Source organism: Engraulis encrasicolus, chromosome 13, assembly GCF_034702125.1.
Source record: "Engraulis encrasicolus isolate BLACKSEA-1 chromosome 13, IST_EnEncr_1.0, whole genome shotgun sequence".
Taxonomy (NCBI): domain Eukaryota; kingdom Metazoa; phylum Chordata; class Actinopteri; order Clupeiformes; family Engraulidae; genus Engraulis; species Engraulis encrasicolus.
Genome location: NC_085869.1, coordinates 6,069,611 through 6,095,573, shown reverse-complemented (window position 1 = coordinate 6,095,573; position 25,963 = coordinate 6,069,611). Strand labels below are relative to the sequence as shown.

General features: G+C 44.3%; 1 protein-coding gene across 1 annotated transcript in view; it reads left to right on the top strand.

Moving 5' to 3' along the window:
• The window catches only part of LOC134460642 (low-density lipoprotein receptor-related protein 1B-like), a 573,784-nt gene that overhangs the window by 464,658 nt on the left and 83,163 nt on the right, over positions 1 to 25,963 (top strand). The window contains exons 54-62 of the mRNA XM_063212999.1: positions 1,682 to 1,822; positions 4,195 to 4,382; positions 7,327 to 7,510; positions 8,836 to 8,921; positions 14,553 to 14,675; positions 16,440 to 16,621; positions 18,540 to 18,739; positions 23,221 to 23,409; positions 24,368 to 24,516. Coding sequence (XP_063069069.1) covers positions 1,682 to 1,822; positions 4,195 to 4,382; positions 7,327 to 7,510; positions 8,836 to 8,921; positions 14,553 to 14,675; positions 16,440 to 16,621; positions 18,540 to 18,739; positions 23,221 to 23,409; positions 24,368 to 24,516 — 1,442 coding nt within the window. The remainder of the gene's footprint in view (positions 1 to 1,681; positions 1,823 to 4,194; positions 4,383 to 7,326; positions 7,511 to 8,835; positions 8,922 to 14,552; positions 14,676 to 16,439; positions 16,622 to 18,539; positions 18,740 to 23,220; positions 23,410 to 24,367; positions 24,517 to 25,963) is intronic.

The following is a 25,963-nucleotide window of genomic DNA, read 5'->3' as shown; positions in this document are numbered from 1 at the left end:
CCTCCTCCTCTCTCCCCACCTTTACTCTCTTGCACCTCCTCTTTTCTCCTCACCTTTCATCTCTTGCACCTCCTCCTCTCTCCCCACCTCTCATCTCTTGCTCCTCCTCTTCTCTCCTCACCTTTAATCTCTTGCTCCTCCTCTCTCCTCACCTTTCATCTCTTGCTACTCCTTCTCTCTCCTCACCTTTCATCTCCCTTACATCCCCTCCACGTTCCTCCACCTCTTTTGTCTCCCATCACACTCCTTATCCTCCTCTTTGTTCCTTCTCACCCCATTTTCAATAGTCTGGTAGGTGAGTCCATTACATCATCTAGTTCTTCCTCTTCTCACTGTCCCTCTTCCTCCTCCTGCATCTCAATCTCCTTTATCTTCCAACTCATCTTCCAACACCTCTTCCTCCTCCTCCTCCTCCTCCTCCTCCTCATCCTCCTCCTCTTCCTCTTCCTCTTCCTCTTCCTCCTCCTCCTCATCCTTGTGCCTTTTCATGTAATTTCAAACCAATGCCTCTTCCTCTCCCATCCCTCTCCACCTCCATCATTGTCTTTCTCCTTTCTTCTCGTTGCTGTTTTTATTCCTTGTGGTGGTCCTCCCCCATACTGCCCTCCTTACCCCCATCCCCCATACTGCCCTCCTTACCCCGCTCTCCCTCCCCCATGCCCTCCCTTCATGGCTTATGACTGTAGAAGTCTGGAGTCAGCGCTTTCTGGTGACTGCCCATGGGAGAAAAGGGAGTACTCATGTTTCTCAGCTCACTGCCCCCACAGCCACCACACACAGCCACCACACACTGTCTGTCTTTCCTGATTTTTTTTTCTCTATTTTGATATCTAGGTATCCAGCATTTTCCCATAACACATGAGAGTAAGGAAGAACAATTTTGTGTTTCATTATTCATGATTATTACAGTAAACATTTTGGAATCTATTAATTTTGTTATTTTGTACATTCAGCTGTTTATTATTTATTTTATTGCATTTATTTGTTTATTTATTTAATTGTAGATAGAGTAGCCTACAGTAGCTATGATCTTGGCATGTCACATTGCCCTTCCTATCCTCTTGCTGGTCTGCTTTTTCATTTCAATATTTTGTGGAGATACAGCACATTAAGGATTACAGTAATCTGTTGTCCTGTTGAGTAGGAGAGAGAGGGAGGAAGTCATGCTTCGATTTTACATGCCATGCCTTCTCTGTAGCATCTCTACACACCTCACACAGAGCTACGCTAACCGCTAGGCTTGCTAGCAGCATGCTAGCAGCAGGAGACCTGGCATTGGACCACAAACTCTCTCTGTCATTAATTCAACAGATCTCTTTCTGATGTTTTAGTTTCAGGGCACACCACTTTTGTATGTGTGTTTGTTTTGTGTATTTGTCTCATTCTCACTTTGTGTGTTTGTCACTTCCTGTTTGCAAATGTGTGACACCCTGCGTTGGCGCTAGCAAGCATGTATGTGTGTGTGTGTGTGACACAAATCGAGCTTGAAACAGATGGTTATGGTACGGTGGGCGAGTTGGAGCATGACAACTGGTGTCAGCCAAATGAATAACAAATTCCTCCCTCCCTCTCTCTCTCTCTCTCTCTCTCTCTCTCTCTCTCTCTCTCTCTCTCTCTCTCTCTCTCTCTCTCTCTCTCTCTCTCTCTCTCTCTCTCTCTCTCTCTCTTTCTCTCTTTCTAGCTTATCGCTCTTGTGGTCCAGAGGAGTTTCGGTGTGCTGATGGCCGGTGTCTGCTGAGTGCCCAGTGGGAGTGTGACGGCCACCCTGACTGCCCCGACCGCTCAGACGAACTGCCCCGCAACCTCAAATGTCTGGCAGCCGGTAAGAGGCTCTCCGTGTTCTGTTTTATGCTTTTGTCTTCTTTAGCTTTGTCATCGACCTTTTCCTGGTCCTACTTCTTCACCATTTTCAACTTAATTTTTCACCCTGAGTGCTGACTGCTCAGACCCACCACACAATCTCAAATTACTAGCAGCCCTCTCTATCCTTTCTTCTCTCCTTATCCTTTCCTGCTTTTCGTCTTCATCTTCTTCCTCATCCACCTCACACTTTTCAACTTCCCCCTCCTTTACCCTCGTCCGCCTCACCTTGGTGAAGCCATGTCTGGCGTTAAAGGGCCTACTCCAACTTAGAGTGAAGGAGTGTGCACACAGAATTGTCTTTTAACGGAGCCTGCCACGTCCTAACGGTAGGGCACAGGGATACTACACCAGCGTCCCGATTGTGTTCGATTCCGCGCCTGGGTCATTTGCTGATCCTTCCACGTCTCTCTCTCCTCAATCATTTCCTGTCTCTCCTCCACAGTCCCGTCAAAACTAAAGGCACAAAAGCCCTATGAATATAATGAAAATAGAATTGTCTTTAAGAGGGTATTTTGACTTTTTCCCTCCATTCCTTTTCCCTTCTCTTTGTCCGCTTCCATATCCTCCTGTGTTTGCATTTCCACCTCCTCCACCACCTCCTCGACCTCTCCCTCCTTCTCCTTCTCCTCCTCCTCCGCCTCCTCCTCAATCTTTATTTTTTTTCTCTCTCAGTCCTTTGTCGGCGTCTGTATCTGCACAGCCATGAATGAGAGTTTGGCTGATGAACACGGACATGTTTGGGGAGAGGAAAGGCGGTCAGGGTGAAGGATGCTGAAATGGAGATGAATAAATAGAAAATCAAACAAACACATTATAGTTTCGAAGTTGAAGGCAACTGCCTGAGTAGGTCAGACTCTGGCTCAAATGAGAGGCAATTCCCGCTCTGCCAGCACTCCCTGGATGACTGGGATTCATTTAGCAAATTTACAATCTGCAGAATTGGGTGTCACTCTGACGGCAGTTTGTTGATATTTGCACTCAGCTGCATATCAAATCAAATTGCAGCTTTATAATTTGTCCATTACGGACAAAGAGAAACCCCTGGACTTTTCTCCATGATCACGCTTATTTATTTTAATCTATTTTTATTGTATTTTTACTTCTCTTTTTAATCTACAGAGCAACCGGGAAAAAGAATTTCCCCTCGGGGATGAATAAAGTTTAATCGAATCTAATCGAATCTAATCTAATCTAATCTAATCTAATCCTAAATCACATCCCGCCGAAGCATGTTTGCTGATTGGTTGTTGGGGTTGTAGCACTGTTGTTGCGGTTACAGTCCACATCACTGTGTTGTGTCGTCCACCCCCCGCCCACACACACACACACACACACACACACACACACACACACACACACACACACACACACACACACACACACACACACACACACACACACACACACACACACACACACACACACACACACACACACACACACACTGTGTTGTCCCCCCAAATTCAGCACATGACCAGAAAGTGAATGAGTACCGATACTGAACATAGTTACTACATAGTTGAATGCGGTAGCATTGAGACAAGATTTAAATAGCTCATAAGTGTATCTTTATTGAGAATGGGTTTGCTTTATTGAACAAAACAAATGTTGAGAGATCTGTCAATAGATCTTGCGATTTCTTAAAGGGAAGTGGTACCTTCAGGGTGGTATCTTCATGTGCTACAATGGGCACTGCATCAGCCAGAACAGATTGTATAACCTGCATGATAGAGTAGAGAGTAGAGAGTAGAGTAGAGCATCATTTATTGATCCCGCGGGAAATTAAGGTGTCAAGTAGCATGCATACATAAATACAGAAGAAGACACAAAGACATCACACACAAAACATTGCTCATATATCCCATACATATATTCACAGGTCAGATCTCTCTATCCTCCTCCCACACACACACACACACACACACACACACACACACACACACACACACACACACACACACACACACACACACACACACACACACACACACACACACACACACACACACACACACACACACACACACACACACACACACACACACACACACACAAGATAAAATAAACTAGGAAAGTGTCCAAAGTGTCAAGGTGCCAAAGTCACTGTGCATAGCTGGCTAAATCTATCTGTCCATTCATCCATTGGTATTGACCTTTGACCTTTTTACGTGTGTTCTCTCCCATAGAGTCTGTGCAACGGCTCCTTCTTCATGTGCTCCAACGGCCGCTGCATTGGCGAGAGCAGCTGGTATAACCTGAATGATGGCTAACTCCATCTGTCCAATCATTCATTGGTCTTGACCTTTGACCTTTGTATGTGTTCTCTCCCAGAGAGTCTGTGCAACGGCTCCTTCTTCATGTGCTCCAACGGCCGCTGCATTGGCGAGAGCAGCCTGTGCGACCAGAAGGACGACTGTGGCGACCGCTCAGACGAGAGGAACTGCAACGTCAACGAGTGCCTCAACCGACGCATCAGCGGCTGCACGCAGGACTGCCAGGACCTGCCTGTGGGATACAAGGTGTGTGTGTGGGTGGGCTTGTGTATGTGTGTGCTTGTGTGTGTGTCTGTCATTGAAAGCTGTGGCTATAAATGTGTACTCATTGTTCTTGTATTTGGCAGTCTAGGCCATGTGCATAGGCTGGTGGTCAGTGGACTTAACATCAGTGGACTAAGTAAAAGAAGGGCCAGACAGCTAGCTAAATACTGCTCATGTTCATCTGGAAGAGAAGATGTTTCCTGTAATTAATGATGATAATGATTAACTTAATGATGCTCCCATAGCAATATATTAATTGGTCAAATAGTTGTTGGATTATTCATCACATTTGGTTCCTATCGATATTAACTTGTAATGTGGAATCAAGTACATAAAATGTGTGTGTGTGTGTGTGTGCGTGTGTGCATGTGTGCGTGTGTGTGTGTGTGTGTGTGCAATGCATGTGTGTCCAATTGTCACGCAAGTCCGTCCAATTGTCTAAAGAATATTGTGTTCACTGCTACCATAGTTAAATAGGAGTAGTAATAGCGCACTTACAGACACTTCTTGCGGACTGTTTCCGGTTGCTTGAAAAATGTGTAATTAATTGTTAAATGGCTCTGTCCTCTTTTTTCTGTCTTTTTTTCCTCTATTAATGTTGAAGTCCTGAATTAATGAAAACAGCAGATCGGGTCCCAGGGCATCCATTAGGGCCCTCTTCACACACAAATCAGCCTGGAGAAAAAATATTAATTGCAAATTTTAACGGTGGAGGAAGAAAAGCTCACCTTCACATAATTGCATTTGACATTATTACACTTTCTGTAGACGGTGACTTAGCATTAGGCACACACGAATAATAATACAAGATGCAATATATTTCTTTCCATTAGCATTTTTTGCTAGTCTCACTGTGATAATGTTATTTAAAAGTCACTTTTTGAGTCAGCTGTATTGGAGCAGAGAGAGAGAGGGAGTGAGAGGGGGTGGGGGGGTGTGGGTGTGAGTGAGTGAGTGATGGCATGATTGGCAGCTTGGGAGTCTGTGTTTGCACAAGACAAAAGCTGGAAGGGATTTACATCAGTGACATGTCATTGTGGCATCTGTTAACACCAAACCCAGAGTGTGAGTCCTTCAGAGATTGACAGTTGTGCTGAGTAGCCATTGGGCAAGGCTGAGCAAGGCTGAGCAGGGCAGGCGTGGGCTTGGTCTGACGCTGCCCGACTGGCCTCTCCTGGCCTAATGCCCAGTCACACCCCCCACTGAGCTGAATGGACCCACAGCTGTCACCATGTCAGAGCCCTGCCACTAGGCATCGGTCAGGGCCAGACTTCTCTCAGATCTTTCTCATTCTCTCTCTCTCTCTTTCTCTCTGTCTCTGTCTCTATCTCTCTCTCTCTCTCTCCGTCTCTGTCTCTATCTCTCTCTCTCTCTCTCTCTCTCTTTCTTTCTCTCTCTCTCTATTTCTCTCTCTCTCTATTTCTCTCTCTCTGTCTCTCTCTCTCTCTCTCTCTCTCTCTCTCTCTCCCTCTCCCTCTCTCTGCGTGTCTGCGTTCTGTGCAAAACGGAAGGGAAGGGATCAGTCCAGAGTCCCTGGAGGTGAGAGAGACAGAAGATGAGACCGGGCTCTCAGCCAAAAGTTGGGGAATAAAAAGGATGAAATAGTGTAGAGACTGAGGGCACAGACGAGGAATTGGGGAAAAGAGAGGAAAGAACTGAAAGGAGAGGTGGAAAAGGGGAGAAACTATTGAGTGAGTCAGCGAAAAAGCTGATTGAGATTGAAGAGGGGTGCTGACCAGCAGACTAAAGGGAGGTCTCTCAAGGGTCGCTTAGCGCCCACCACAGTGTCAGTGTTGTTTTTCCCCCCAATGCTTTTGTTTTTGTTGTCATTGTCAGCTTTGGTGGATCCCTTAAGTCATGGGACCATTTGAAGGAAAATCTGTCATTGGGCTCCTATTCTTTTGCCAAGTCAAAGTCCACTTTGTCATCCATTTCTTCACATCATGCTACGTGTAAAAATAAATCAAAATCAGCTGTTGATAGGTATAGGATGACTTTTGAACGGGCAGATTAATTGTGGCTGAACCTTGTGGTACCTGGTATAGGGTACAAGGTGATTAGGAAGCCAACACTCTCAAGATGGCTAACTGAGAATCATCAGAATCATCAGAATCCAGGGCTGGACTGGTAATCTGGCATACAGGGCATTTTCCCGGTAATGTTGTTGTTGTGGTCATTTTCCTGGGGGTTGGCCCACAAATTAGAATGGGAGGCCTGTTGGTCTACCATCAATAGACAGTGTATTTAGCCAGTCAAGATATAGTATGAAAGTGGCCTGTGAGTCTTCGGGGCTGGTGTATGACAAAAAATTCCCAGGCCACTTTTGGGCCCCAGTCAGTGCTGTCAATTGTTGCGGTGGCTTGCTGCTTCTTTTGTTGTCTGTCCTCTGCCAGATGTAGGGCTAGGATTTTAAGTGTGCAGGGAAACTAGTAGAAAGGGCCTCTGTGGTGACCACTTGACATTCTAATGATCGACCAAGAGCCCCATGCTGCTGCTCTGATGTGCATTGAAACAGGGCAATTTGCCAGCCTCTGCCAGACGTAAACAATGCTGAGTGGCGCAGGGGAGGAGGTATAGGGGAGGAGGTATATTGGGGGAGTAGGGCATTTGCCCCTGGGCCCAGGGCCCTCCTGTATTGGATGTGGGGGCCCTATTGTGACCTAGGCTGGTCGTATGGGGGCCCCTATCAGTGTCTTGCCCTGGGGCCCTGTGTGCAATTGTTCTGCCACTGGAGTGGAGCATGCAAATAACATGTCTGCACGACTGACATGTACCATATAACAAGGACTTATGTACATTCCTTTTTTATGTAAGTATAGATTGGTCCACACAAATAGCATAGCTGCTTCTTGTCTACTTGGCATATCAAACTCAATTTCAAATAGATTCTTTCGTGTGTGTGTGTGTTGTTGTTTTTTTGTCACAGTGTAAGTGTTGGCCAGGCTTCCGCCTGAAGAACGATGGGAAGACGTGTGTTGACGTAGACGAGTGCACTTCCACGCTGCCCTGCAGTCAGACCTGTGTCAACACCTATGGATCCTACAAGTGCCTGTGTGTGGACGGCTATGAGCCCAGCAAGACCAACCCAGACAGCTGCAAGTCCATTTCAGGTAACTAACACACAGACATATACACACACACACACACACAGGGGCGCAACTACTCTTTTCTGGGGGGGTATGCAAGAACGATTTTGTTGCGCCCCCTCCCCAAAAAAACGCGTAATAATTATTTGGCGCCCTGAAACGCCCTCTCTTTGGCGCCCCCCTCTCTCTGGCGCCCCCCTGCAACGCATATGTCGCATATACTGTAGTTGCGCCCCTGGACATACACACACACACACACACACACACACACACACACACACACACACACACACACACACACACACACACACACACACACACACACACACACACACACACACACACACACACACACACACATACACATGCATGTGCACACATGTACGCACCAACACGAACACACACATGATCCTAATTCTTCCAATCCAATCCAAAGGACATACGTTATGATCAAAAAGAAAGTGTGCTTATCTTTCTTTGACCTCTTATTGAGGGGAAACGAGGGAAGGATAGAAGTTGATGTTAGGGTGTTTGGACTGGGCATGGAGCTTGTTTCAATTCCCCATGCATGGCTTGCATGGCTTTTCATATCAGTCGTCTGCACTGAGAACAGTGAGGCTTTATTGCCTATGCAAGTTGAGTATGTAAAGGGGAATAGGGTATTGGCATTGACAGGCACACACACACACTCAAACACACACTCAAACACACACGTGTGGCATGCTGCCTATCACCACCAAGGGCTGATGCCATTTACACACACACACACACACACACACACACACACACACACACACACACACACACACACACATACACACACACACACACACACACACACACACACACACACACACACACACACACACACACACACACACACACACACACACACACACACACACACACACACACACACACACACACACACACACACATTCAGTGATACGTGCACACATACTCATGACTAGATACAGATTAAGATACGTACACACATATGGTGCAGCGATGTAGGCACACACATGGACACACACACACTCACACCCACACGCCCTTATGCAGATGCATGCGAACACACACACACACAAATACGCACGTGCGCACGCACGCACACACGCACGCACGCACGCACGCACGCACGCACACACACACAGCCTTTTTTGTACGTCATTCATGCCAAGAACTAGATGTGAGCCGCCTTTCAACACAGAGACTTTATGTCATTTATTTCCATTTTCCTGTTTCCTTTCCCATGACTGAGGAAGCAATGCAGCAGTGAAGGGATTGAAGGATGAAAATCTGAATGAATGATGCTGAATATCCCTGATATGACTCTTTGTCTCCCTCAGCTGAGGAGCCTCTTCTCATCCTCGCCGACCACCATGAAATCAGGAAGCTGAGCATTGATGGATCTAACTACACACTGCTGAAACAGGTAAAAAATAAATAAAACAAGAAAATTTAAAATTATATAATGCACAACAATGAAGACAGCACACTCTCTCTCTCTCTCTCTCTCTCTCTCTCTCTCTCTCTCTCTCTCTCTCTCTCTCTCTCTCTCTCTCTCTGCGTGGTGTGTTAGGTACAGCGTTCTCTCTGATGTCCATTATGCGTGATAGTTTGAATAATGTATTCATACTCAATCTGTATCGAGGGAGTTACTAGTTTCAGTAGCGTTTTCTTCCTGTTTTAAAAAGCAAAGTAGAATGAAAAGGGTTTTAAGTCAGACTAAGCCTTGATGAAGACCTTTAACTAACAGCCATCTGCCTCAATTAAATGCATCTATTCTCTCCTACGCTGCTTCAATCATATTCATTCTCCTTTCTTCCTCAGATTGACATTCTTTTGAGCATTCATTCCCTCACCTTTTTACTTTTTACTTTTTTTCACCTCAATGCTTAATCCTTCCTCTTTGTAGCTTTCACTGCCTGGCTATAAATGCACTGCTGTATTATAAAAAGCAATGCTTGCGAGAGAGAGAGAGAGAGAGAGAGAGAGAGAGAGAGAGAGAGAGAGAGAGAGAGAGAGAGAGAGAGAGAAATTGAAAGTGTAAGAACATTGAGTAAAAAAAGTGGACCAGTGAATGAGCAAATGAGAAAATAGGTGAGCGAGTTTGGCAGTCGGACAGGCATACGGGAGCCATAATGGGGCAACAATTACTGCAGACATCCGTGTGTGTGTGTGTGTGCGTGCGTGCGTGCGTGCGTGCGTGCGTGCGTGCGTGTGTGTGTGTCTACCATGATTATCATGAGCCTCCATTGTATGTTTTTTTACTTTGAATCTTATGGAGGCAGAAATGTATCCTCATTCCCTTCAATGCAACTGAGATAATAGCCTTATAATAGCCTTGCAGTGGGCTCACAGACTCCCATTTCACTTCAATACATGTAGAATCATTCAGCTATTATTATTATCAGGCTTCAAAAAATGAGACAAAAGATGATATTTTTCCATGTGCCTCTGTGATGTTAATTACATACATTTTCACAGGGTGTTTTGAGAATAGTTTCAGGAACATTATGCATTGAATTTGATTGAATGGCTAATACTAGGCTACTTAATGAAAGTTTGTGTTACATTACATGTGCACCACCAAGCCAGACAGATTGACATCCTTTTATTAAAAAAAAATAAAATCTGTTGATTAATATCTATCTGGAACATCAATCTGAGTAAAATTAATTTTCTGTTAATTGTGTCCATGCATTTCTTTCTTTTACTTGGACGGAAATGTGCCAATGAGGAATAGCTTGGAGAGTAATTTATAATTCTGCAGATTTAAAACATTAAAATTTATTGGACCATTCATGAATTGTGTAATACAATTGAGCCCGAGGGCTCCCCTTTTTTACGACACCTCTGTACAATAACTCCGGCTATCCAATGACCTCATCAAACATCATTCACCTCAATCACCATTAGAACAGTGAATGCCCCCCACCCCCCCCCCAGTGTGTGTGTGTGTGTGTGTGTGTGTGTGTGTGTGTGTGTGCTTGAGTGTGTGTGCTTGAGTGTGTGTGTGTGTGTGTGTGTGTGTGTGTGTGTGTGTGTGTGTGTGTGTGTGTGTGTGTGTGTGTGTGTGTGTGTGTGTGTGTGTGTGTGTGTGTGTGTGTGTGTGTGTGTGTGTGTGTGTGTGTGTGCATATGTACGTCCGTGCTTGAGTGTGTGTGTGTGTGTGTGTGTGTGTGTGTGTGTGTGTGTGTGTGTGTGTGTGTGTGTGTGTGTGTGTGTGTGTGTGTGTGTGTGTGTGTGTGTGTGTGTGTGTGTGTGTGTGTGTGCATATGTACGTCCGTGCTTATGTGTGTGTGTGTGTGTTTGTGTTTGTGTGTGTGTGTGTGTGTGTGTGTGTGTGTGCGTGCGTGCGTGCGTACGTGCGTGCGTGCGTGCGTGCGTGCGTGCGTGCGTGAGTGCATGCATATTTTACTGGTTACAACTGCCGCAGCCTCGGGTGGTCTGGTAGCATTAGCGTGATGCTGCCAGTCACTATTGCTGACCCCCCAACTGTGGGAGATATTACACCCATCTCTCATACATAACCATCCTCCTTTACTTCTCCCCTCTATCCCTTCATCTCTTCCACTTCTACACCATATCCCCTTTTCCTCCCTCTGTGCCCTCGAGCCTTTCCACTCCTCCCCTGTATCCATTCCTTTTTAAAAAAAAAAAAATATGTTTTAGGGGCTGTCATGCCTTTATTCGATAGGACTGTCTGAGATGGCAACAGTGGGACAGAGAGACGGGGTGGGATCGGGAAATGACCCCAGCCGGACTCGAACCGGGGTCCCTGTGGGCGTGCGAGCCCAAATGTGGGGGGCTTAGCGCGCTGCGCCACAACGCCCCCCTGTCTCTATCCATTCCTACCTATCCAAGCCAGCCCTACCTGTCCACCCCTACCATCCCCCACTCCTCCCATCTCATCCACTCCGTCCCTTCAATCCATCCATAATTAAATCAATGTAAATACGACAAGATCCAATCGGCGTGCATGAGTAATGGCTCATTCATTCTTCTCTTTCTTTTCCTTTACTCGTGAGGCCTCTGACGCTTTCGTTGGCTCTTGCCATTGAAGGATTAATCATTCAGCAGTTTTCTTGCTCGTTGTATGACATGAGGTGTAATTCAGGCCTCAGTTCGCCAGACGGATATTTCCCTGAGGAGATCTGTATTTCTTTTGTATTCATTTATTTTTTATTTAATTTATTTTAAACATCCATTTCGCAGTTGCAGTGTTATAAGGAAATTGTTTGCCCTTGGGCTATACGTACATGGCGAATCAGGTTGAAGTCTAACAAGGGCCTTCTGTCAAGTATGAGAGCTTACTCAGCCTAGAGGGAGGATAGAGGAGCCGTAAGAGCCATATTAGGAAAGGCATTCTATTTTGGAATGAAAAATTATTATTACAGTAGAATTGTTATTTTCTTAGAATATTAACTCTGATGCACAATGTGTAAATTCATGAAGGAAGAAATATTATTTAATTCATTATTGGGTAGGAGAATATTTCGTCACTAATGTGTAATGTGCGCGAGACGCAGTAGTATAAAAAGCGTGACACGTATCATTTGTCATTCAGAAGGTTGGTGGTGGTGATACAGTTTTCTGACACCCTGAGGAGATCTGTATTTTTTTTTAGTCCTGTATTTTTTTATTTAATTTATTTTACATCCATTTTGCAGTTGCAGTGTTAGAAGGAAATTGTTTGCCCTTGGGCTATACATGGCGAATCAGGTTGAAGTCTAACAAGGGCCTTCTGTCAAGTCATGAGAGCTTACTCAGCCTAGAGAGAGGATAGAAGACCAATGATGTGTGACCTAAGTCTGGCTGACATACCAGCAAAAAAAATCATAGGTAACACTTTAGAATAATGGATGCAAAAAAGCATTATAAAGACTTAATAAATAATTAACTATTGATGAACAAAACATTAACAAACGTTTGTAAATGACTAGGAAATGTAAACAAATGCTTGTAAATGACTAGGAAATGCTATGTTAATATTTTATATTTATAAAACATTTACAAGTTGCTTGTAAATGAATAAAATAATCTGTTATAAGGTGTGTAAAATCTTGCAGATATCATTTGTAGATATTTTATAAAGTATTAATAAAGCTTAGTTAATAACAAAAACATTTGTTAATGTTTTATTCATCATTAGTTAATTATTTACTGAGTCTTTACTAAGGAACATTATTATAAAGTGTTACCAAATCACAGATTAGGTAATTTTTTTCTCCTGTTGTGTCGATCAGTAATCAATAATAGCTGTAACTAACAAATCATTGCTGTGTAATTTTTCCACCTTGTGTATGAATACATAAATATTCAAATATTTAAAGAAAGGTAAAATAAGTGCTGACGTCTACACAGTTAATACTGGTCAGAGCTGCAACTACCACTTACTCGCGATGACACAGTTTATTTTTTCTGCAACATTTCAGCTTGTCGTAGCAGCAGTGGCTTAGGGAGGTTATTTAGACTGACATGAATGTGCATTACTCAGGGGTGCCGCGGAAACGTGACTGATGAATAAATTATGTAATATAATACATATTTGTCTAAATTGATAAGTTAATGTTAGTCAGTGGTATCTTTCATCTGCCATTTACGCACAATAAAGTAAATATAGGTCGCCCCAGTCAGCTGCAACTTTGAACATAGGTCGTGTGACGTCTCCAAATGTGTTACTTTTCTAAGCTTGTGTGGTATCGGATGTGATACCATATTACTGCTTGTTGGTTTGGGGTGCCTTGAATTTTTTCATGAATTGAAAGGGTGCCTCGCCTAAAAAAAGGTTGAGAAACACTGGGCTAGTGCGCTTCCCTCTCTTCTTCTGTTTTCACGACTTTCTCCTCTCGACTTGCACCTCTTGTCGTCTTTACTGCCTTTTGTGGGCTTATTCCACTCTGGCACCTTGGGGAGGTGGGGCTTAGAGGTAACAGTGCATGCTGATTGGGTGTGGCACCTTGGAGAGGTGGGGCTTAGAGGTAACGGTGTGTGCTGATTTGATGTGGCACCTCCGGAGCGAATGACAGACGGTGACGCTACAGGAACATGACAGTAACGGATGCACCATGGACTCACAGATGCCTTTGATGGTGGAAAACACACACACGCACACACACACACGCACACACACACACACACACACACACACACACACACACACACACACACACACACACACACACACACACACACACACACACACACACACACACACACACACACACACACACACACACACACACACACACACACACCTTTGCACAAACCAAGCCTCCAAGATGTTCTGCTAGCAGGGGGTTGAACGCTTCGCCACAGGCAATGCGACTCCCAATTCGTACAGAGAAAAATCAATATGATCAAAAAGACATCCCTCCCCACCTCCCCAAACCCCATTCCCCATCCATCCACATGCTCCTCTGCCCGCCTCCCCACCATGACATCCCTCTGCCCCAACTCACCTTCAAATCCCCATCCCACATCACATCACATCCTCCCCCTACCCCTTCCCCACCACTGTCCCCACCCATCCTGTCACCCCCCTCCTCCACATCACACACTTTTGTCCCCACCTCCCTACTCTCCTCTCCCTACTCACCTCACTACCATCACAACCCCCCATCCCACATCACATCCTCCCCTACCCCTTCCCCACCACAGCCCCCACCATCCTGTCACCTTCAGCATTGCTACTAGTCAGGTCAAGAGTAATGCAAGTACAGTACTTTCTGAACTCCCGAAAAATCGGGAACTCTTCCCACTTTGTCGGGAAGCAAACAGCCATTAGCAAACCAAAGGAAGCTGGTCAACCATGCCGTGTGGGAAATGTTAATTGTTATGCTCTTGGTCAGACTAAGTCTCGAAGAGATTTGAAAGTCGATGACAATCAGGCTAGTAACCATAGTCATCCGATGCAGTCAGGGCTTGAACTCGCGACTTCCTTGCAAACTCTGGACATGAAAGGCAGATGGAATGGACCACAGGGTGCCCTTTGTATGTGTATTTTTCTCTGTCTATATGTCTCTGTCTGTTTGTCTAATTCCTGTTCCCCTATCCACAGGGCCTGAACAACATCATCAGTATAGACTTTGACTACAGGAAGGAGTTCATCTACTGGATCGACTCCACGCGACCCAGCGGCCGCAAGATCAACAGGATGCGACTGAACGGCAGCGACCTCAAGGTTTGTAGAAAACAATGCACCCCCACCCCACCTCCCACCATGTTCCCCTTGAACATATAGCACACCCGCTCCACACTTAATTTAGAGTTTTAAGAATAAAGCAATGTGACCTCAAAATGGTTATTAGAGTTGCATCATTCTGACCCCACATAATCATTTAATAACACTCTGAATGTTTCCCACAAAGTCACACACAATGGTTGTGTACTCAGTTTTAAATGTCACAACACAAGTATTTTGAATCAGTTAAATACCTTTTGGTTTTCCTTCTGGATAGAAAAAATAGTATTTGCAAAAGATGATGTGCTTCTGGTGAACTGCAATGCAATGTAATGTAATGTGCAGTAAACACCTTAATAGTTTCTTTTCTTTTTTGCTTTAATAAGATTCACAAATGTATCATCACTGCCCCTTTGCCTTATTTTTTCTTTTTTTACTGAATGGTGTTAAAAATGTGAGAAAGGTGAAGCAGGGGCCTTAGGTAGTGCCATTTCCAAAATGTCAATGTAGTAAAAAGATGGCAGATATAGCTAGACTACTATATAAAAGCTGCTGAGAGCGGAAAGAGAAAGAGGAGAGAATCCAATAAAGACACCAGCGCCATGCCATAGGGGGAAAATATGGTGGACGATAGCATAATGTCTCTCTCTTTACTCTCTCTCTCTCTCTCTCTCTCTGTCTCTGTCTCTCTCTCTCTCTCTGTCTCTCTCTCTCTCTCTCTCTCTCTCTCTCTCTCTCTCTCTCTCTCTCTCTCTCTCTCTCTCTCTCTCTCTCTGATTGTTATAAAGTGGGGTTTTCAGCTGATACTGTTGTAGCCTAGTCAGTCTCCTCGCTCCTTGTGTGTGTGTGTGTGCCTGCGTGCATGCGTGTGTGTATAGGGGTGTCCCTTGATCTGTGACGTATTATTTATAATCAGGAAATGGGTCTGAAGAGAAAGATGTGAAAATGTGCTGAAGAGAAATGCCTGCTTAGTTGGTGTGTTGTATTGTGTTGCGTATTTCACAGTTTCTTTATTGTATTTGCTGTTTAAATAATGATACTGAGGGGGAAGAAACCTGCTCTGCTTGCCAGCTGGCCCATAGGGTTTGCCAAATCAAGAGAGAATATATGCGTGCTCCAACTAATATTACTACCATTAACACAGCTCTCTGCTGAGGTTTGGCAATGCTGGAGGATTGTGGGAGTAACCTGTGTGTGTGTGTGTGTGTGTGTGTGTGTGTGTGTGTGTGTGTGTGTGTGTGTGTGTGTGTGTGTGTGTGTGTGTGTGTGTGTGTGTGTGTGTGTGTGTGTGTGTGTGTGTGTGTGTGTGTGTGTGTGTGTGTGTGTGTGTGTGTGTGTGTGTGTGTGTGTGGGTGGGGGTCACCTCTCTTGGCACTGAATCTCTGGGTAACTGGAGGGTTTCCGTTCTGTGTTTTTCTCTTGTTCTTTGCTGGTGGCTAATAGTCCAACTGCCTTTTAATTTCACCTCCTCATTATGGTGCTTGTTTCCTGCTATCTCTCCCCCACCGGCCCAGCCAGCCAAGCTGAAGTGCTGTGTGTGTGTGTATGTGTGTGCGTGTGCGTGTGCGTGTGCGTGTGCGTGTGCGTGTGCGTGTGCGTGTGCGTGTGCGTGCGTGCGGCGCGTGCGTGCGTGCTAGGTGCAAAATGATGGTTTAGCTAATTGCGTACATACAAGGCTCGAAACAGTCGTTTAAAAATAGACAAATACATTTTTAAAACAGTACGAAAAATAACAGCAGTCCTAACTATTGTACCTCTCGACAGATTGTGCACAGGACGGCTGTGCCCAGTTCTCTGGCGGTGGACTGGATTGGGAAGAACCTTTACTGGTGTGATGTGGAGAGGAAGACCCTGGAGGTGTCCAAGTCAAATGGCCTCTACCCCACAGTCCTCGTCAGCTCCGGGATCAGGAACCCCACCGACATCGCCCTGGACTCTCAGATGGGGTAGGTGCATTTGTACATGTGTCGCTGGCCAAGAAGACTGTGTTGATGCTAGTTGTTTGTTTGTTTGTCAGCAAGTGCACACAAAAATAAATAAGCGAAGCATGTTGATAAAATGTTCTTTCCCACAATATTACAACATCACACTACCACAACATTACAGGCATTGTTTTTAAGCACATTACAAATAGGACACGGAAAGGTATGCTTTATCTGTAACAACAATCACAGGCTACTATAAAGAATATGGGTTGTGCATTGGCCCATGATTAAATAGTTTGGTGAAATAATTGCACTGTTTTTAATGTAACACACAATTCATTTTAATGATGATGTACCCCCACACAGCACATTCACTTTACTAAGGGATTTCAATTTCAATAGTTTTCAATGGTAGTTCTTTTCAATATTTAATTTTTTTCGCAAATATATATCTGCAGTTATATTTCGGAAAACAAACAGACCCAGTTCTAAAATTAATAAAGTTTATTTTTGCTATACAGTACATTCATATTGTATTGACGCAGTATAACAATGAGGCAATTAAAACACAGCCCCAGGCATGAGGTTCATTCCCAAGAAATACAGAATATTTCATAAAAATATTATTTGATATTCTTTGCTGCGGCACCCATTGCTCCGCACACACTGTTATGGGATCCAGTAGCATTGTGTGAAATATACTAATGTATTTTTTACCCAAGCTTGAATGAAAATTTACAGTTCTACTAAGCAACACCCTCCATAGCCCCTGTTGCCATGTCAGTCAACGCCATGGTTCTCACCATTGACATGAATTCAAATTGGGGTGTTTCTTCAGTATGATTATGGACTATGCTTCTGTGGGCAAACGTAACAGTTAAGTGGAACTGTTTATAACTTACCTGTGCGGGGGCTGCAGCTATTGTTTGCTGCTGGGTCAGTTAGTAAACCTCCCTCCCGAAGCCTTATATAGTATCGGAAGAAAGTGCTGATCTAGGACTGGTCCTTTAGCTCAGTGGTATCGTGCTATGACTCCCATACCTGAACCGATGCGATGACTAAGAGGTGGCGAGTTCACGGCCCCGAGGGGGACGGACTGCGCGGGAACACCTCGCTTAATTAGTATAGTTTTGTTGATTGGTCAGTTTAAAGGTCAATTGTGTGATGGTGTGAGGGGGTTCTATGTACAGTATATTTATCTGGACTGTGCTACTGTTAGCACCATCGAAACACAGTAGGTGTCTGTGTACAGATTAACTGGCCAGTACTGTAGTGGCATGCAATGGGTGGCTGATACGTATTTCTCGGCAAGAGCCGTCAATTCCCATTCCCTTCTGCTCATATTGATTTCTATTGGTGAAACTTGCCCTGCCTGTCTGCTTGCCTGCTGGCCTCTCTGTACCATATTTCTCTCTGTCAATTTTGGGCGGTGTGAGGTTTCCTCTTTTTTAATTGCACTCTGCCCTCTCTCCCCTCCTTTGCTCATTTCACTCTATCTGCCCTCTGTTTTCATCCCTCTATCTCTCCTCTATCTCAACGGCCCCCACCCCATCAACCTCTTCTTCTTCCCCCTTTATCTCATGTCTTTCTCTCTCCCTCAACCTCTCTTTTCTCTCTCATCTTACTTATCTTCCTCTCCCTCATCATCCTCTCCTCTCCCTCATCCCTCACCCTCTCTTTTCTCTCTCATCTCACTTCTCTTCCTCTCCCTCATCATCCTCTCCTCTGTCTTTCCCTCCCCCTCTCTTTTCTCTCTCATCTTACTTCTCTTCCTCTCCCTCATCATCCTCTCCTCTGTCTCTCCCTCACCCTCTCTTTTCTCTCTCATCTTACTTCTCTTCCTCTCCCTCATCCTCCTCTCCTCTGTCTTTCCCTCCCCTCTCTGTCATTGGGTGTCTTCTTCACTTCCCTTGTTTACTCACACCTCTATGGACACTAGGTACGTGTTCTGGATCGACTGCTGCGAGGGCTCGCATATCGGCCGCGTGGGCATGGATGGGAGTGGACAGGTGGTGATCATCGACAGAGAGATCTATAGCCCCTCTGGCCTAGCCATCGACTACACCAACAAGCGCCTCTACTGGGCTGACGACAGCCACATTCTCTTCGCCAACATGGACGGCACTCACAGACACAAAGGTGAGTCGGGGGGTGAATAGGTTTACACTATGAGAGAAAGAGAGAAATCCAGCTACTCTACTGGGCCAATGGCACTCACAGACAGAAAGGTGATGATAACAACAACAACAACAACAACAACAACAACAACAGCAAAAACACATGTAAAGCAAGTATAATAGGCATTTTTATTTTAATATTTTATTAAAAGATCCCCATTAGCTTATGCCTTAGCAGTTCGCTAGTCTTCCTGGGGTCCTAATTCCAAATACATATCACACGTCACATTTCAGATTAATAACCAAACAAATAGACATGCCTTGTAAAATTAAAGAGTTTTTCAAAGATCAAGTAAATAAAATACAAGAAGACCTCAAAAGGTCAGGATCTAGCTGTTATAAAATGCAATGCTGCCACATTGCTTAAAGTTCTCCTTCACACATTTAAAACAATAAAAAACAGACAATGCTATATAATAGAATAGCATAAAAATATAGATAGAATAGTAATGTTTAATTTTCATACAATCATGGAAGACAAGGTTGAGGGGGAGTATGGATTTGTGTTGTCATGTCTGATACTATAAGTGTGTGTGATTTTTTTCCCCATTATAGACAGGTCATCAGCTGGGAAAATTAGGCCTTTCGTCCTACCGCACTTTTCTCTGTGGATTACTGACCAGAAGCCCTATTGGAAGAAATTAAATCATGGGGCCACGTCAATTTTTGCTCAGAATTCAATATGGCCGCCATTTTCCAAAATGACTTGTTTTCATGCATTATTACATTGTACTATAAGGTGATATTCATGAACGATGAACTACTTTCAGCACTATTCTGTCCTATTTCCTTACATACATGTTTACAAAGGTTGACTTAACTAAAAGAAATGAAAATAAAGTTGGCCACCTTGCAATATCCAAAGGAAAGTGCTGAAAATAATGATTGAAATGCACATGCAGAGTCTGGCTGCTATAATTAGGCCTATTGTCCTGTCAGGGTTTTCACAGTGGATTACAGACCAGAAGGCCTATTGAAAAAGATGAAATCTTGGGACCATCTATGTGCTCCAAAATTCAAAATGTTCTCTGTTTTTCAGAATGGCAGACTTTCACACATTTTTCTCAATACTGTAAGGCCATAATTACCAATAAAGATGACCTATTTTTCAGTTAAATTGTCCTATCTCCTTACAGACGTGAGTATAAAGGTTGTCTAGAAAAAGGCATGAATATATATATACAGGGGGTGGACAAAATAACTGAGACACCTGTCATTTTAGTGTCATTTAGTTCCTCTTGCGTCCACAGTTAATCCTGTTGGATGTGGTTCATCCTTCTTGGTGGTATGCAGACATCACCTTGGATACTGTGGCTCTTGATACATCACAAAGACTTGCTGTCTCGGTCAAAGATGCAACAGTTACACAGAATTTCTCCTTTTTGAACTCTGACATGTCACCCATAATGTTGTGTGCCTTGCAAAAATTTTTGCAAAACTGTGCTCTTACCCTGCTAATTGAACCTTTGCCCTTCACTTTACTGGTGCAATGATCAATGAAGACTGGCTAACAGGCTGGTCCACTTGAGCCATGAAACTTCCCACACTAATGACTGGTGTCTCAGATATTTTGTCCAACCCCTGTATCTTGCCACTTTGAAATATCCAAAGGAATGTTGTCAAATTATTGAATTTCACAAACACAGTGGACTGCTGAAAAAAAGGATATTGTCCTGCCAAACTGTGTGTGTGTGTGTGTGTGTGTGTGTGTGCGCGCGCGTGTGTGTGTGTGTGTGTGTGTGCGCGCGCGCGCTTGTGTGTGTGTGCGCGCGCGCTTGTGTGTGTGTGTGCGGGCTTGTGTGTGTGTGTGTGTGTGTGTGTGTGTGTGTGTGTGCGTACGCTTGTATGTGTGTGTGTGCGTGCGTTTGTATGTGTGTGTACGTGTGCCTGAGTGCGCTTTTCTCAAGTGTGTGTGGCCAGTGTGCTTCTTTACATACACTGACATAGACACAGTAGACCGGGTGTGTGTGTGTTGGGAGGGGGTAAGGTGGGGGGGTAGGGGGGACCCAATGATGTGTGAGGAAGCGGGGGGATGAATGAGGGGATGAGTGGGGGTAGGGGGGCGAGTGGGGTTGGGGGGGGCAATGAGTTGGGGTTGAATTAGGAGGTGGGGGGGCAGAATAGTGTGTGGGGGGTTTGGGGGGGCAGAATAATGTGTGTGTGGGGGGAAGGGTAAGTTGAGTTGGGGGGGGGGGGGTTGACCTGCCAAAGTTTTCACATTGGGTGGGGGGTGGGCGAGTATTTTGTGGGGGGGTGGAGGAAGAATGAGTCAGGGGGGTTGAGCGTGGGGGGCAGAATAGTGGGGGAGTGAGTGAGGGGTGGAGGGGGCAGAGTAGCATGGGAAGGATGAGTGAGGGGGTTGGGGGGCAGAATAGTGTGTGGGGGGGGATGAGTGAGGGGGTGGAGGAGGCAGAATAGTGTGTGGGGGAAAGACACTGTAGAGCAGGGGAAAGATGAGCGGGGGATACGCGCGCGCACACACACGCACGCACACACGCACGCACACTCACCCTTGCTTTATGCAAAAAAATGTAGGCCTGAAAAACTTTTGGTCAGAAATCTAATGTGAAAAGTTTGGCAGATCAATAGCCTTTTTTTCAGCAGTCCACTTTGTATGTGTAATTCAATCATTTTCTGACAACAATCCTTAGGATATTGTCTATAGGAAATTTACATCTTTCTGTTGCCAACCTTTGTACTCACGTCTGTACATAGGAGATTTCACTGAAAATTATCTTTATTGATAATTATGGTCTTATAGTATTGAGAAAAATGTATGAAAGTCTGCCATTCTGAAAAGCAGAGAACATTTTGAATTTTGGAGCACATTTGAGATGGCAACCAGCAGGTGAATCTTTTTCAATTGGCCTTCTGGTCTGTAATCCACTGTGAAAACCCTGACAGGACAATAGGCCTAATTTTGGCAGCCATAGACTCTGTACAGTATGTGCATTTCAATCATTATTTTCAGCACTTTCCTTTGGATTTTGGAAGGTGGCCCACTTTATTTTCATTTCTGTTAGTTTAGTCAGCCTTTGTAAACACGTATGTAAGGAATTAGGACAGAATAGTGCTGAAAGTAGTTCATCGTTCATGAATATCACCTTATAGTACAATGTAATAATGCATGAAAACAAGTCATTTGGGATAATGGCGGCCATATTGAATTCTGAGCAAAAATTGACGTGGCCCCATGTTCAAATTTCTTCCAATAGGGCTTCTGGTCAGTAATCCACAGAGAAAAGTGCGGTAGGACAAAAGGCCTAATTTTCCCAGCTGATGACCTGTCTATTAGTTTGACTTACAAAGGTGTGTGGAGGTGTGTGTGTGGGGGTGGGGTTGCGGGTAGGCCCTATAGATTTATGCAGCCGTGTCTGCATAGTGATTTTTCTCTGTGCGTGTGCACAGGGTTTGTTCAGTTCGTTTGTTTGACTGTTTGCTTGTTTTGTATTGTTTATTTGTTCTCAGTCACCCTTGAGAGAAGTTGTGCAAGTGAGCTTTTTTGTGAGTTTTTGATAGAATTGCTGCCTTTTCTCATTTGGGCATTGTAATATTTCAATTGGCAGCCAGATTGTAAAATTAACATTTTGCTGTTACCGGAAGCAAAATAGCAATTCATCTGACTTTGCATAAGTTTGCAGTCAACTGTAATTGATATAAATCCTTTGATGAAACAGTGAAACATGATGTGCATTTAGGCAGAGAGAAAAACGAGACAAACAGAGAGCACAATTGTGATGCTAAAATAAAGGAAAGCACTTCATCAGCTATACAGCCTTTGCTGTTCTCTCACCCTCCCATCTCCTCAGTGCCCCACTACCACATTAAGGGAGAGACAGAGACAAATACAGCATACATGTAGAGCAGTGATTCTCAAAGTGTGGTCCGTGGACCACTGGTGGTCCGTGACAGAGCTCAGGCGATCTGCGAGGGGAATTCTACATTTCCAAGACAAGCAAGCAGTAGGCTATATTTGTAGCATAATTACAAAGCTAAACATAGCTTAAGTCTTGTATTCACCACAATAAGACAGCCTTGTAAATGTGAATAAAAAATAAGTGATCTGCATCGAAATTAGCAGTATCAAATTAGCATCCGTCAACTGTCAATTCAGGTGTTCCCAACTGTCAATTCAGGTGGACAGGTGGTCCCTGAACATTTTTGGGGGGACAAAGTGGTCCGTTTGAGAAACACTGATGTAGAGCAAACTGAAGTTGAATCACACAGGTGAATTCTGGGTTATGATGTTTCTCTTGTTCCTGTGTCCTCAGTGCCCCTGGAGCACATCCAGAGTGTGATGGGCCTGACTCAGCCTGAGCGCGCTACCAGTACCCCATCTAGGGACTGACTCAATGTTTGATGGCTTGATGGATAACCAACATGTTGAATCATACAGGTGACTTCTGGGTTATGATGTTGTTTCTCTTGTTCCTGTGTCCTCAGTGCCCCTGGAGCACATCCAGAGTGTGACGGGCCTGACGCTGTTTGAGGACTTCATCTACTGGACGGACAGCAAGTCCAAGTCTCTGCGGCGGGCACACAAGACCACAGGGGAGCACGGCGGAGAGCTGCTCAACTCATGGCAGGCCATCGAGTCCATCACCGTCTACCACCCTCTACGCCAACCTGAAGGTAAAGATCAGTTCATCCATAGATAGACAGACATACAGGTAGAAAGACAAACAGGCCATCGAGTCCATTACTGTCTACCGCCCTCTACGCCAACCTGAAGAGAAAAATCAATTAACCGATAGCTAAACACACAGACAGACAGAGAGACATACAGGCCATTGAATCCATCTCCATCTCAACCACCCTCTATGTCACTAGACAGTAGGATCCATTGAATCCACCACCATGTACCATCTTCTACATCAACCCATAATTACACCTAAAGCTGAGAGCAAAGTCTTTGGTTGTTATTCTGATTAGATAGGTACAATAAAATAGTTTTGTGCACTTATTTTAGCAAGCACTGAGCAAATAGTCAACAATGGACCTCACACCTTCCAATGTACACTATTGTAGGTCTTTGATTGAAGCTTATTGATACATACTTTGACAACATCTTGCGATGCTTAGTATACAGTACATAGGTTCACCGTGTTTATAAACACCGTGTTGTGAGGAGGGGCAAGACACTAGCAGCCAACCACGTGAGCTAATTTTTTGACCGACAATTTCCAACAATCAGATGTTTAGTTGTGCACAGCTAGAGTCATGCATCCAGGAGAAAGCATAAATTGAGAGCCCATGTATTTATGTGATCCTTCATGAGACAGCCAGGCTATGAGCCATATGAATAGCAAGCAATATCTGGTGAATTCAGGGACAGTAAATTGGGCCACTTTTCGCATATAAAGCGAATAGCCCAAAGTGGCCACATTTACCTGAATTTACCATAATTTAGCTGCCCACTTCGTCCCATAACAGACAGGTGAACACGCATTCGTCTGATACCTTTTGCTATAATACATGGGATAATACCCAGATTGTTGTCTCTCCTTCTGTTTGTTGTTGTTGTTGTTGTTATTAATGTATTTGTTTTCTTTCTGTTTCTCTTCCTGCCTGTTCCTCTTCCTGTCCACAGTGTCCAAGCACCAGTGCCAAGTGGCTAACGGCGGCTGCAGCCATTTGTGTCTGCTGTCTCCAGGCGGCTCCCACAGGTGTGCCTGTCCCACTAATTTCTACCTGGCCGCCGACAACAAGACCTGCCTGTCCAACTGCACCGCCAGCCAGGTAAACGCCACAGCAACAGCCTCAGATGCTCAGATGCCTTCATATGGTCCTGTGTGTGTGTGTGTGTGTGTGTGTGTGTGTGTGTGTGTGTGTGTGTGTGTGTGTGTGTGTGTGTGTGTGTGTGTGTGTGTGTGTGTGTGTGTGTGTGTGTGTGTGTGTGTGTGTGTGTGTGTGTGTGTGTGTGTGTGAGTGAGTGAGTGAGTGAGTGAGTGTATGTACGTGCGTGTGTGAGTGAGTGTATATGTACGTGAGTGTGTGTGTACTAAAGACACCTTTAAAACAATAGCCTCAGGGCTTTCCCTTTGTTATCTTATCTAGTTTTATCTGTTATTTGTGCAACTTTTATCGTCCAGTGTGGAACTAGCTCCACTAAAATAGTGTTGCTGCATGGTAGAGTGTGAGCTCAGTGGTGGACTGAGTCTCCTTTGGCTGCACTGCAATACTGATCTCCAAGGGGGAGGCTTTTCCTCCCCACAGCAATAACAATAAAATTAGACTCCCCTCTGTGCCCAAAGGCAAGACCTATCCTCTGAATGGCGATGCATAATGCGCATTGCACATATATAAACTGCACACTTACACCACTATTCAATTAAAATGCAATTACATGAAATGCATTGTATTCAGTAGTGTGAATGCCCTGGGTGTTTATAGTGGGAAAGTATTTATTTATTTGTTTGCTTGTTTAAATGTGTTCATATATTTCCTACATCATGCAGGAACAATGCAAGCCCTTTAAGCCTCTCTTTCTTTCTGTACCTTTATGCATTAAATAAATGTACCGCACATGCGGTAGATTATGCTTTAGGATGTTGTGAATGAAATCCATTCTGCACTTCATGGAATACCTCTGCATTGTCTGCCTTTTCCTCCAAGGCTGAAATGTGTCCAATATCCAATTATAGTCTGTGTTGTTCTCTCAGATATTCCACAGGCATGAATGTAAATTGGGTAACAGTCCGCTAATTGTAAACTGTAATTACTAAGAGTCCATAGTTTTGGTGTTTACACTCAAACTGTGGTGAATTTTACCTATTAAAGGGACACTGTGCAGGATTTTTTGTTGTTTATTTCCAGAATCCATCCTACCCGTTCACTAATTTTACCTTTTTCATGAATATTTACCACCACCATCAAATTCAATTCATTATGACTGGAAAAATTGCACTTTTCATACATGAAAAGGGGGATCATCTCCATGGTCTGCCATTTTGAATTTCCAGAAATAGCCATTTTTAGCTGTAAAACTGACTGTACTTGGATTATACTAGAAAATATTAGTTCATAACTTAGTAAACTATCATGAAAATATCAAATTTGGCAATAGGCATCCCAGTTTCAATGAGCAGCATAGTTGCAGTACCTTTTTTGACCATTTCCTGCACAATGTCCCTTTAAAGCATTTCTACTGCTATGTAACCGCTAATGCCAACACATGCCTCTTGTG